At 39.1% G+C, this 14,721-nt stretch overlaps 1 protein-coding gene across 1 annotated transcript in view; it reads left to right on the top strand.

Annotated features, from left to right (window-relative positions):
• The window catches only part of LOC110443577 (probable palmitoyltransferase ZDHHC21), a 44,050-nt gene continuing 29,329 nt past the window's right edge, over positions 1-14,721 (top strand). The window contains exons 1-6 of the mRNA XM_021487868.1: positions 1-64; positions 737-1,149; positions 1,505-1,603; positions 2,407-2,518; positions 3,892-4,030; positions 4,512-4,628. Coding sequence (XP_021343543.1) covers positions 864-1,149; positions 1,505-1,603; positions 2,407-2,518; positions 3,892-4,030; positions 4,512-4,628 — 753 coding nt within the window. The 5' untranslated portion in view covers positions 1-64; positions 737-863. The remainder of the gene's footprint in view (positions 65-736; positions 1,150-1,504; positions 1,604-2,406; positions 2,519-3,891; positions 4,031-4,511; positions 4,629-14,721) is intronic.

The raw sequence follows: 14,721 nt of genomic DNA, 5'->3' as shown, positions 1-14,721 counted from the left end.
AAGATATTTACCGACCAAGAGTTTCTGTGAAAGTTTGCAGCTTTCTTGTTTCCTTGGAAAACAGGTAGGCCTGTGCATGTTTTTGTGTTTATTCAGCCATAAAATCTTATCACCACGCGGAAAATATTTGAGGAACGCTGTCAGCAAAACTTGTCTGTGCGTTAGCCTACTGAAGTTACTCACTTACTGACGCTTGGGTGTAGACAGTTAGGAGCCTAGATCGATGTTACATATATGTCAACACCATGCTAACCGATAAATGTTTTCGTTTGAACGTACGGGTTGGCGTTAATTTACAACAATTAGATGCAGCAATTTGACAATTTAATACTAGCATTAAATACTTGTTTACAATATTAGGTGAAGTAGTTGAGTTATCCAATAGGTCTGCTTAGTTCAATACTGCAGGTACTTGCCTAGTTCAATAGGCTACTACGTATACAGGGACTTACAAATCATATGTTTATACATATCTCGATGTGTGGGGAGTTTTATTATTATTATTTAATTATAGAACCTCTAGCCCACATTACAGGATATTTTATTGATTTGGGCCTCCTCTATTAGTTCTTTTTCAAATCTGACTTCATAGAGCAAAGCTACTTTTTAAGATATGTTTAGGTATTGGGATTAATACCTAAACTGGCTGTATTTAGTTTTATAAAAATGCTGAAATGAGGAAGAAGAAACATTGTGCAAAATTGTATTATTTGACTTTACTTTTCTCACTTTTCAGACCAGAATGTAATCACTGAGATGAATGGTGAACATATTCAATTGAAGACTGTGATTTCATTTCATCCTTTGTAACATCCAGATCTTCTCAACTTCCAAATTTTGGAAATATATTCCTTCGCAACCAGATGTCCGAAAATATGGAGGACGACACAGCTATCCTTATTGGAACTCCAATGGCATTAAAAGGAATGGAGTTCCCCAAACCAAAGCCCCCTTCCAGCGATTATTCCAGCAACATTATGATCAAACGTTTACCCTTCCTCGGTCGTGTTCACTTTGTGAATGACACAATGGGTATTCTGACTCTAGCGTTTACAGCACTGTACTGGGTCTACGGGACCTGTGTAGGGTTATTTATCATACTGGTACCGCGTTATCATGATGGCCAAGTCTCTGTGCTCTTTATCATTGGTAAGACATAGTTCTCATTTCATTTGAAATAAATCAAAACAATAAATACAAGGTTAACCAACTATACCTGTAATCTACAAAATGTCTCAATCAATGCTGCTGACCGACCTGAGACTGGGAAGTGGTGATATAAATGTTTACCATGATGGTCAATCTTTTTTTATTTTTTTAACCCCTATTTAATTTCAATGTTGTACTTTGATAATTTAATGTATGTTGTAATTTTTAAACCATTTCATTTCCTAAGAAAGAAATGATATTTTCTCGACAGTAGTAAGCTATCTCATTATAAAAGATTTAATACTTAATATAACTTTTTTTCCAGAAATTATAATTTTTTCATTGTAATTTGCAGGTTATTCTATTATTTCTGTGAACTGTATTGTTGCATTGTTTCGATGTGCGACCACCAATCCAGGCAGAGTTCCTCTATTGGAGGACCTATCTGGCATCAGTAAGTAAAATGGTCTCATGAGTATAGTGCCATCAGAAACTGTCTACAAAGCAACTTAGTCATGTTTAATAAGAGTATCATGTATACATACTTCCATCCTTGATATCCAGGGGTTACGCTCACTTACACTCTCTGCACCCCTGGAATTTGTGATCGCAAAATTCAGTGTGCAACGCCTAGCGGATGAGATGAGAAGGCTAGTTTGATTATCTGATGTACAGCAAAAGAATCTCGGTAAAACTTATTGGCTTTAAAGTCGGGCGTCGCTCCTCTGTTATCTTCAAATGACAACTATCAGCCTAGTGATGGTTCAGTTGTTTTTTTACCGGACACCAATCAAATAGCTAGCAGATTCCAGGGGTGCAGAGAGCGAAAGTGAGCGTAACCCTGGATATCGAGGATGGTATACTCCAGAAACTTGTGTTGAGAATTGTAAGCATGTTGTTTACATAAATATGGTTCATACAGACTTTGATAGTGTTTAAATTTAGGATGGAGACTTGATGAACAATGCTTAAATTTCATATTTAAGAAAAACAAAAAAGGGGAGGGGGGATGCTGAAACAATATTTTTCATTTGAGAAGTATGTACTTGAATTTAGGGAAATATGGTTGAAAGTTGACTGTAGACTTGTACAGAGGAAGATCATAATTTATGTCTGGTTCCAATAATTTGCAAATTGTCATTGTGGAATAAACCTAGTTACATTAGTGAATATGTACAGGAGTATAAATTGGCTAATCATATTGAAGATTTTATACAGATACAATATATGTAACTGGTTTAATATTATCTTTCACAGATACAACTGACTGGTATTTTTGTGATAAGTGTCAGAGAAAGCGTCCCCACCGAGCGCACCACTGTCGGCGCTGTCAACAGTGTGTGTTGAGGATGGACCACCACTGTCCCTGGTAAGTCAGTATCCTGTGTATATGTGCGTGTGAGTGGCCAAGGTAAGTCAGTATCCTGTGTATATGTGTGTGTGAGTGACCAAGGTAAGTCTGTATCCTGTGTATATGTGTGTGTGAGTGACCAAGGTAAGTCAGTATCCTGTGTATGTGTGTGTGTGAGTGACCAAGGTAAGTCTGTATCCTGTGTATATGTGTGTGTGAGTGACCAAGGTAAGTCAGTATCCTGTGTATATGTGCGTGTGAGTGACCAAGGTAAGTCAGTATCCTGTGTATGTGTGCGTGTGAGTGACCAAGGTAAGTCTGTATCCTGTGTATATGTGTGTGTGATTGACCAAGGTAAGTCAGTATCCTGTGTATATGTGCGTGTGAGTGACCAAGGTAAGTCAGTATCCTGTGTATATGTGCGTGTGAGTGACCAAGGTAAGTCAGTATCCTGTGTATATGTGCGTGTGAGTGACCAAGGTAAGTCAGTATCCTGTGTATATGTGTGTGTGAGTGACCAAGGTAAGTCTGTTTTCTCTTAGTATACGTGTCTGGTAGGAATGAAGGTACATATGGAAAAAAAGGACCTAGGTAGGTATGTCATAGTTAGGTAGGGGGGGGGATACATAAAACACTAGAAAATTGTCCGTTGTCCATACTCCAGGAGAGGAGATAGCATGTTAAATTATGTAAATTGTCTGTTGGTGGGGAAGGAGGACTTGGGAGAGATCCTGGTAAATTTCACCTAGTCTGTAGGGGATGGGGGCACTGGTAAGTCCCTTAGTTTGTGGGGGGAGGGTACGCTGGTAAGTCCCTTAGTTTGTTGGGGGAGGGTACACTGGTAAGTCCCTTAGTTTGTTGTGGAAGGGGGACCCTCCTCCCAACAGACTTAGTCTGTAGGGGAAGGGGACCTTAGTCTGTTGGGGGAGGGGACACTTGTAAGTCCATTAGTCTGTTGTGGAAGGGGGACCCTCCTCCCAACAGACTTAGTCTGTAGGGGAAGGGGGACCTTAGTCTGTTGGGGGAGGGGACACTTGTAAGTCCCTTAGTCTTTTGGGGGAAAGGACACTGGTAAGTCCCTTAGTCTGTAGGGGAGGGGGACACATGTATGTCCCTTAGTCTGTAGAGGAAGGGGGGCCCTTAGTCTGTAGAGGAAGGGGGGCCCTTAGTCTGTTGAGTTAGGGGACACTGGTAATCCCTTAGTCTCTTGGACAAGGGGACACTTGTTAGTCTCTCAGTCCTTTGGGGGAAACAACACTGGTAAGTCCCTTAGTCTGTACTAATATATTAGTAATGTAGGGGAATGGAGATGAGAGAGGGAAAAACATTTCCTGTAACGTTTTTACAGCTATTTCCTTCATATTTTATTTCCGTTTTGATTTTTTTTCCAGGATAAATAATTGTGTGGGAGAGGAAAACCATTTCCTGTTTTTACAGCTGTTGTTATATTCCATGCTGCTGAGTGGCAGTGCCTTTGTCCTGTGTCAGTTACACTTCTGGTACTTCCCTCCCTGTATAACCTGTGATAAGGTATATTTAATATTTTCTAAAGCATTGTATCAACTACACAGTGGAAGATCTTTGAAACTACTGATAATATTTAGCTCTAATTTCAAATTTAATTTTCACTATCACTAAAAACGGTGTGCACAAAAATATCGATCTGACATATAACCATATAAACCTAATAGATTGTAGTTCTGATTATAAAAACAAAAGAAATCGTTACTGCTGGTATTACATATACAAATCTTTAGAAAATTAGTATCTCATCCATTTAATATATATTTTTGAACAGATTGATATTAAGACAAAATCATCATGAAATATCTTTATTTGTGGAGATGCAGGAAGTTGGAACTGCTTCAAAGGAAGAATTGCTTTCATATTATAGTTTGATTATGTCAAGGTCTAATTATAAGTTACAACAACAGTTATATTAGTTTTAAATAATCCTTCAAAATTCATCATTTAAATGGATTAAAAATGTTGTGTTTATTTTGTTTTACAGGAGGGGTTCTTTATCAGAAACAGTATATGGTTTTGTTACTTACTGACGGCCATGGGTGTTGGCATGGGAGCTTTTATGGCCGCCAATCTGATGGGTCAGCACTTCAACCTCATTATGGTATGTCTCTGTGTTGTTATCATCATTATTGTACGTGTGCTTTGGTGAAGCATATATGTGTGTCATCCGGGTCATCCGTCCGTCTGTCATTATTTGGCTTGTCCGCAGGTTCCTGATAAAACTATTCTTCCAATTTTAATGAAACTTCACACAAGTGTTACTTACATCAATCTATGGAAACCTGTTGAAGGTCAATGCCATACACTCAAGGTCAAGGTCATAGCTACAAAATTGTAATGGTCATCATGATGGATGAATTGGATATTTGTCTTTTCACAAATTTCTGACTTACCTTTTTTTATTCAAATTACATGACATTCCCTCCATCAATTAACTGTCAATGTATTGTATTCAATGTCAAGGTCACAGCTACGGTGACGAAACAATGTGAAATTTGTAGCATTGGTTTATCTGTTGGTTCCTGATCTAATTTCAGACAAATTTCATGAAACTTCACTCAAGTATCTCTGCATCAGTCTTAAACTCAAGACAAGTAAAAGATCAAAGTCATATAATGAAGGTCTATGTTACAGCTAAAGAATCTACACACACAGCACACACCAATTTCATTGGTAGTTTGCCGGGACTACCGCTCCTAATATGTACATCAACAAAATACTTTAAAAGGTTTACTGTTCACATTTTGAAACTGACCTTCCCAATTAATCAGGATATTTTTATGTTGGTTTCAAATTTTGAATTCTCCATAATTCTGGGTCATTCCTATGTTTGAGTGATGCCTATTTTGTTACTATAAGGTTTGTAACTACATCGACCATGTAGGTGTACTTGAGGAGCGTGTGTGTGTTCATTTGAACTGACAAAAAAAACTAGTCTATTGATCACAACAATATTTTATTATCTTTTTCAAAACATGCGAATAGTTAAATGATAGGTAAAAATATCAGACTATTTGGATGCCAACCCCAATAGGATTACTATTTCACCATTCATTCATTACATTTCTTTAGATTTATGGTCTGCCAAATAGTCCTACCACAAAAGGGAAAGGAGAACAATCATTTATTTAAGAAAGCATTTTCTTTGTTGATGAAAAGCTGACTCTCTAAACCCAAAGCAAAGTGATGGGTACAAAGTCATCAGGTCTCAATAGCTACTTTCTGATGTCATGCACTTCAAAGAACTATGATCATTCTGTGTCAGGCTAAAACAGATATATATCTTGTTTTATTTCTAGACATATTTCCAGCTTAAATTTTGACAATGACTAATCATAATTTTAATAATTTTCAAGATTCATGCCAGATAAATTCTGATTCAGTCATTGATAAGAAATATACATGTAATTACATTCATATTTATGTGTAATGATGAAAAATGTGATAATTTACTTTATTTTTATGAAATTGCAAAGTATTGTCAGGATTTTAAGTTCAGAAATTTACCTATTTTATGAAGAGATACATTATTGGGACACATATGAAATTACTTGAGAATAATCTACCAAAAGCTTATAGGAATGGGATAGTGAGTGACAATCTATTCAGAATTATATGAAATCATATAAAGGAGAAAAATCAAGATAGACAGAATAAATCTGAATTCGGAACTAAATAGAAAATCAAATGTTCATGAATTACTCAAATTTCTTTCCATTATACATAAAAGTTTAGTGAGAGTGCAGCTGGACTACACAAGTCCTATGAAAGCAAAATACAGTGATAAATTAGAAGCATTAAAATGCTAGACAACAGGAAGTCTACCAGGAAGTAACAGCTGAAGCTACAAGTGTAGGGAAACTTACTGCTCATGTACTGGAAACTACCCTATAACTATATATAGGTAGATTGTATGATACATAGCCACAGTTAGTAAAACAGGAGTTTTAGCATACTACATGTACCAATATGTTTATGTAAACATTCATGTATATTTAGGAGGTAAAGCCCATTATACTATATTTATATACCGCTTGCTTCAATTTTATTCAAATTGAAATATATATTATTTTATTTTTTTATTCTGACCTATTGGTCATTGTTATAATTTTTTGTTTCCTAAAGAATTACCTATCAATTTGGTCCCAATTAGAAAATTGGCTTGCCTACATTTTCCTGACTCAATTTTCAACCAAATGTCACAGAAGTCACTCTTCATTTCTTACCATCATAAATTTCTCTGCTTCTTTAGCTCAAATTAAATACAAAGCTCACCTTACATTACTTTTACATAAGATTTAGAACTATCAGTTTGACTCCCTCAGTGGTGCCAATGGGTGTATTATGAACTATCCATGGTATTTTGTTGAGTTCAACATTGATGAATGATACAACAAACAAAGAATCTGTGGTGGCAGTTCCCTTGTTTTCAGAATCTAGTTAAACATACAGGTTAATATTTACAGAGTGTATTGTATGGGATTTTCCACCCACAACAATGGTTGACTATCAATAGCATCAGAAGTAGCTTCAAAGTTAGTGTGACATCACAGTGTAATCTAACCTTAATGTCCATCCATTACAATATATTTGTACCACAGTTTCTCACATTAGGCCTTGCCGGCTACACTGTCATTTTCTCCTGACGGCCCACAGAACAGGCCTAATCATGTAGGCACAAGTACAAATTACCAAAACATTAGTTTGGTGTTGACTGAGTATCATTTATTAGCTCACCTGGTCCGAAGAACCAAGGTTAGCTTATGCCATACCGTGGCGTCCGTCGTCCGTCCGTCAACAATTTCTTTAAACGACTTATTCTTCTTAACCACTGATTGGAATTTAACTAAATTTGACTGGAAGCATCTCTAGGTGGCAGGGATTCAAAATTGTACAAATGGTAGGGCTGACCCCCCAGGGGTCTGAGGGGCGGGGCAAAAAGGGGGCAATTTGGCTATATTGCTTTAAGCGACTTCTCCTCTGGAACTAAGAGATGGATATCAACCATATTTGACTGGAAGCATCCCTAGGTGGTGGGGATTCAAAATTGTACAAATGGTGAGGCTGACCCCCCAGGGGGCTGAGGGGCGGGGCAAAAAGAGGGCAATTTGGCTATATTGCTTTAAGCGACTTCTTCTCTGGAACCAAGAGATGGATATCAACCATATTTAACTGGAAGCATCCCTAGGTGGTAGAGATTCAAAAGTGTACAAATGGTGTGGCTGACCCCCCAGGTAGCTGAGGGGCGGGGTCAAAAAGGGTTATTTGGCTATATTGCTATAAACGACTTCTTCTGTAGAACTGTGCCATGGATATCGATCATATTTGGTCAGAAGCATTCTTTGGAGGCAGGGATTCAAAATTGTACAAATGGTGGGGCTGACCCCCCCAGGCTAAGGGGTGGGGCCAAAATAAGTTTTATTACTTGGAAATGGTTGAGATCCCCACCATATAACTATATATACAATTGCTGAGTATAAAGAGAAGAATGCACATTTGCTTCCAGGATGGCCCTAGGGTCTGGCCCCACCCTTGGAGACATAGTCCCTAGGCCATAACTTTAAAACGGTTGAGATCCCCAACCCAAAACTATATATACAAATGCTGGGCATAAAGAGACGAATGCAGTCATTATATTAGAATAGACCCTGGGGTCTGACCAAACCCCTAGGGACCTATTTTCTTAGTCACAGCTTGGAAATAGTTGAGATCCCCACCCTATAACCATATATACAATTGCTGAGTATAAAGAGAGAATGCACATATTCTTCCAGGATGGCCTTGGGGACTGCCCCATCCTTGGAGATTTAACCCCTGGGTCATAACTTCGAAATGGTTAAGATCCCCACCCCAAAACTATATATACAAATGCTAGGCAAAAAGAGACAAATGCAGTCATGATATAAGAATTGATCCTGGGGTCTGGCCACAACCCTAGGGTCCTAGTTTCTGAGTCACTGCTTGGAAACAGGTGAGATCCCCACCCCATAACCATACATAAAATTGCTGGGCATGAAAAATCTAATACAGATATGCTATAAGGATTGGCCTTGGGGTCTGGCATATTTCCTTGGATCTCATTTGGAGAATATTTTGCCATGATTGCTTAGATATTCAGGTGAGTCATACAGGCCCTTTGGACCTCTTGTTCCTTTTAATAATCTCTTGGTCAGTTAGACAAGTCTGATGAGCTCTTGGTCAGTTAGACTAGGCTGATGAGCTCTTGGTCAGTATCTAGGACAGTCTGGTGACCTCTTGGTCAGTTACTAGAACAGTCTGATGACCATACGGTCAGTTACTAGAACAGTCTGATGACCGTATGGTCAGTTACTAGAACAGTCTGATGACCGTATGGTCAGTTACTAGAACAGTCTGATGACCATATGGTCAGTTACTAGAACAGTCTGATGACCGTATGGTCAGTTACTAGAACAGTCTGATGACCGTATGGTCAGTTACTAGAACAGTCTGATGACCATATGGTCAGTTACTAGAACAGTCTGATGACTGTATGGTCAGTTACTAGAACAGTCTGATGACCATATGGTCAGTTACTAGAACAGTCTGATGACTGTATGGTCAGTTACTAGAACAGTCTGATGACCATATGGTCAGTTACTAGAACAGTCTGATGACTGTATGGTCAGTTACTAGAACAGTCTGATGACCATATGGTCAGTTACTAGAACAGTCTGATGACTGTATGGTCAGTTACTAGAACAGTCTGATGACCATATGGTCAGTTACTAGAACAGTCTGATGACTGTATGGTCAGTTACTAGAACAGTCTGATGACCATATGGTCAGTTACTAGAACAGTCTGATGACCGTATGGTCAGTTACTAGAACAGTCTGATGACCATATGGTCAGTTACTAGAACAGTCTGATGACTGTATGGTCAGTTACTAGAACAGTCTGATGACCATATGGTCAGTTACTAGAACAGTCTGATGACCGTATGGTCAGTTACTAGAACAGTCTGATGACCATATGGTCAGTTACTAGAACAGTCTGATGACTGTATGGTCAGTTACTAGAACAGTCTGATGACCATATGGTCAGTTACTAGAACAGTCTGATGACCGTATGGTCAGTTACTAGAACAGTCTGATGACCATATGGTCAGTTACTAGAACAGTCTGATGACTGTATGGTCAGTTACTAGAACAGTCTGATGACCATATGGTCAGTTACTAGAACAGTCTGATGACCGTATGGTCAGTTACTAGAACAGTCTGATGACCATATGGTCAGTTACTAGAACAGTCTGATGACTGTATGGTCAGTTACTAGAACAGTCTGATGACCATATGGTCAGTTACTAGAACAGTCTGATGACTGTATGGTCAGTTACTAGAACAGTCTGATGACCATATGGTCAGTTACTAGAACAGTCTGATGACCGTATGGTCAGTTACTAGAACAGTCTGATGACCATATGGTCAGTTACTAGAACAGTCTGATGACTGTATGGTCAGTTACTAGAACAGTCTGATGACCATATGGTCAGTTACTAGAACAGTCTGATGACTGTATGGTCAGTTACTAGAACAGTCTGATGACCATATGGTCAGTTACTAGAACAGTCTGATGACTGTATGGTCAGTTACTAGAACAGTCTGATGACCATATGGTCAGTTACTAGAACAGTCTGATGACTGTATGGTCAGTTACTAGAACAGTCTGATGACCATATGGTCAGTTACTAGAACAGTCTGATGACTGTATGGTCAGTTACTAGAACAGTCTGATGACCATATGGTCAGTTACTAGAACAGTCTGATGACTGTATGGTCAGTTACTAGAACAGTCTGATGACCATATGGTCAGTTACTAGAACAGTCTGATGACTGTATGGTCAGTTACTAGAACAGTCTGATGACCATATGGTCAGTTACTAGAACAGTCTGATGACTGTATGGTCAGTTACTAGAACAGTCTGATGACCATATGGTCAGTTACTAGAACAGTCTGATGACTGTATGGTCAGTTACTAGAACAGTCTGATGACCATATGGTCAGTTACTAGAACAGTCTGATGACTGTATGGTCAGTTACTAGAACAGTCTGATGACCATATGGTCAGTTACTAGAACAGTCTGATGACTGTATGGTCAGTTACTAGAACAGTCTGATGACCATATGGTCAGTTACTAGAACAGTCTGATGACTGTATGGTCAGTTACTAGAACAGTCTGATGACCATATGGTCAGTTACTAGAACAGTCTGATGACTGTATGGTCAGTTACTAGAACAGTCTGATGACCATATGGTCAGTTACTAGAACAGTCTGATGACTGTATGGTCAGTTACTAGAACAGTCTGATGACCATATGGTCAGTTACTAGAACAGTCTGATGACTGTATGGTCAGTTACTAGAACAGTCTGATGACCATATGGTCAGTTACTAGAACAGTCTGATGACTGTATGGTCAGTTACTAGAACAGTCTGATGACCATATGGTCAGTTACTAGAACAGTCTGATGACTGTATGGTCAGTTACTAGAACAGTCTGATGACCATATGGTCAGTTACTAGAACAGTCTGATGACTGTATGGTCAGTTACTAGAACAGTCTGATGACCATATGGTCAGTTACTAGAACAGTCTGATGACTGTATGGTCAGTTACTAGAACAGTCTGATGACCATATGGTCAGTTACTAGAACAGTCTGATGACTGTATGGTCAGTTACTAGAACAGTCTGATGACCATATGGTCAGTTACTAGAACAGTCTGATGACTGTATGGTCAGTTACTAGAACAGTCTGATGACCATATGGTCAGTTACTAGAACAGTCTGATGACTGTATGGTCAGTTACTAGAACAGTCTGATGACCATATGGTCAGTTACTAGAACAGTCTGATGACTGTATGGTCAGTTACTAGAACAGTCTGATGACCATATGGTCAGTTACTAGAACAGTCTGATGACTGTATGGTCAGTTACTAGAACAGTCTGATGACCATATGGTCAGTTACTAGAACAGTCTGATGACTGTATGGTCAGTTACTAGAACAGTCTGATGACCATATGGTCAGTTACTAGAACAGTCTGATGACTGTATGGTCAGTTACTAGAACAGTCTGATGACCATATGGTCAGTTACTAGAACAGTCTGATGACTGTATGGTCAGTTACTAGAACAGTCTGATGACCATATGGTCAGTTACTAGAACAGTCTGATGACTGTATGGTCAGTTACTAGAACAGTCTGATGACCATATGGTCAGTTACTAGAACAGTCTGATGACTGTATGGTCAGTTACTAGAACAGTCTGATGACCATATGGTCAGTTACTAGAACAGTCTGATGACTGTATGGTCAGTTACTAGAACAGTCTGATGACCATATGGTCAGTTACTAGAACAGTCTGATGACTGTATGGTCAGTTACTAGAACAGTCTGATGACCATATGGTCAGTTACTAGAACAGTCTGATGACTGTATGGTCAGTTACTAGAACAGTCTGATGACCATATGGTCAGTTACTAGAACAGTCTGATGACTGTATGGTCAGTTACTAGAACAGTCTGATGACCATATGGTCAGTTACTAGAACAGTCTGATGACTGTATGGTCAGTTACTAGAACAGTCTGATGACCATATGGTCAGTTACTAGAACAGTCTGATGACTGTATGGTCAGTTACTAGAACAGTCTGATGACCATATGGTCAGTTACTAGAACAGTCTGATGACTGTATGGTCAGTTACTAGAACAGTCTGATGACCATATGGTCAGTTACTAGAACAGTCTGATGACTGTATGGTCAGTTACTAGAACAGTCTGATGACCATATGGTCAGTTACTAGAACAGTCTGATGACTGTATGGTCAGTTACTAGAACAGTCTGATGACCATATGGTCAGTTACTAGAACAGTCTGATGACTGTATGGTCAGTTACTAGAACAGTCTGATGACCATATGGTCAGTTACTAGAACAGTCTGATGACTGTATGGTCAGTTACTAGAACAGTCTGATGACCATATGGTCAGTTACTAGAACAGTCTGATGACTGTATGGTCAGTTACTAGAACAGTCTGATGACCATATGGTCAGTTACTAGAACAGTCTGATGACTGTATGGTCAGTTACTAGAACAGTCTGATGACCATATGGTCAGTTACTAGAACAGTCTGATGACCATATGGTCAGTTACTAGAACAGTCTGATGACTGTATGGTCAGTTACTAGAACAGTCTGATGACCATATGGTCAGTTACTAGAACAGTCTGATGACTGTATGGTCAGTTACTAGAACAGTCTGATGACCATATGGTCAGTTACTAGAACAGTCTGATGACTGTATGGTCAGTTACTAGAACAGTCTGATGACCATATGGTCAGTTACTAGAACAGTCTGATGACTGTATGGTCAGTTACTAGAACAGTCTGATGACCATATGGTCAGTTACTAGAACAGTCTGATGACTGTATGGTCAGTTACTAGAACAGTCTGATGACCATATGGTCAGTTACTAGAACAGTCTGATGACTGTATGGTCAGTTACTAGAACAGTCTGATGACCATATGGTCAGTTACTAGAACAGTCTGATGACTGTATGGTCAGTTACTAGAACAGTCTGATGACCATATGGTCAGTTACTAGAACAGTCTGATGACTGTATGGTCAGTTACTAGAACAGTCTGATGACCATATGGTCAGTTACTAGAACAGTCTGATGACTGTATGGTCAGTTACTAGAACAGTCTGATGACCATATGGTCAGTTACTAGAACAGTCTGATGACTGTATGGTCAGTTACTAGAACAGTCTGATGACCATATGGTCAGTTACTAGAACAGTCTGATGACTGTATGGTCAGTTACTAGAACAGTCTGATGACCATATGGTCAGTTACTAGAACAGTCTGATGACTGTATGGTCAGTTACTAGAACAGTCTGATGACCATATGGTCAGTTACTAGAACAGTCTGATGACCATATGGTCAGTTACTAGAACAGTCTGATGACTGTATGGTCAGTTACTAGAACAGTCTGATGACCATATGGTCAGTTACTAGAACAGTCTGATGACCGTATGGTCAGTTACTAGAACAGTCTGATGACCATATGGTCAGTTACTAGAACAGTCTGATGACTGTATGGTCAGTTACTAGAACAGTCTGATGACCATATGGTCAGTTACTAGAACAGTCTGATGACTGTATGGTCAGTTACTAGAACAGTCTGATGACCATATGGTCAGTTACTAGAACAGTCTGATGACTGTATGGTCAGTTACTAGAACAGTCTGATGACCATATGGTCAGTTACTAGAACAGTCTGATGACTGTATGGTCAGTTACTAGAACAGTCTGATGACCATATGGTCAGTTACTAGAACAGTCTGATGACTGTATGGTCAGTTACTAGAACAGTCTGATGACCATATGGTCAGTTACTAGAACAGTCTGATGACTGTATGGTCAGTTACTAGAACAGTCTGATGACCATATGGTCAGTTACTAGAACAGTCTGATGACTGTATGGTCAGTTACTAGAACAGTCTGATGACCATATGGTCAGTTACTAGAACAGTCTGATGACTGTATGGTCAGTTACTAGAACAGTCTGATGACCATATGGTCAGTTACTAGAACAGTCTGATGACTGTATGGTCAGTTACTAGAACAGTCTGATGACCATATGGTCAGTTACTAGAACAGTCTGATGACCGTATGGTCAGTTACTAGAACAGTCTGATGACCATATGGTCAGTTACTAGAACAGTCTGATGACTGTATGGTCAGTTACTAGAACAGTCTGATGACCATATGGTCAGTTACTAGAACAGTCTGATGACTGTATGGTCAGTTACTAGAACAGTCTGATGACCATATGGTCAGTTACTAGAACAGTCTGATGACTGTATGGTCAGTTACTAGAACAGTCTGATGACCATATGGTCAGTTACTAGAACAGTCTGATGACTGTATGGTCAGTTACTAGAACAGTCTGATGACCATATGGTCAGTTACTAGAACAGTCTGATGACTGTATGGTCAGTTACTAGAACAGTCTGATGACTGTATGGTCAGTTACTAGAACATTCTGATGACTGTATGGTCAGTTACTAGAACAGTCTGATGACCATATGGTCAGTTACTAGAACAGTCTGCTGACCTTATGGTCAGTAATTTGACCACTCTGATGACCTTATGGTCAGTAATTTGGCCA

Source organism: Mizuhopecten yessoensis, unplaced genomic scaffold (assembly GCF_002113885.1).
Source record: "Mizuhopecten yessoensis strain PY_sf001 unplaced genomic scaffold, ASM211388v2 scaffold716353, whole genome shotgun sequence".
Taxonomy (NCBI): Eukaryota; Metazoa; Mollusca; class Bivalvia; order Pectinida; family Pectinidae; genus Mizuhopecten; species Mizuhopecten yessoensis.
The sequence above is the reverse complement of the archived record's forward strand: the minus strand, read 5'-3'. Positions and strand labels throughout refer to the sequence as shown.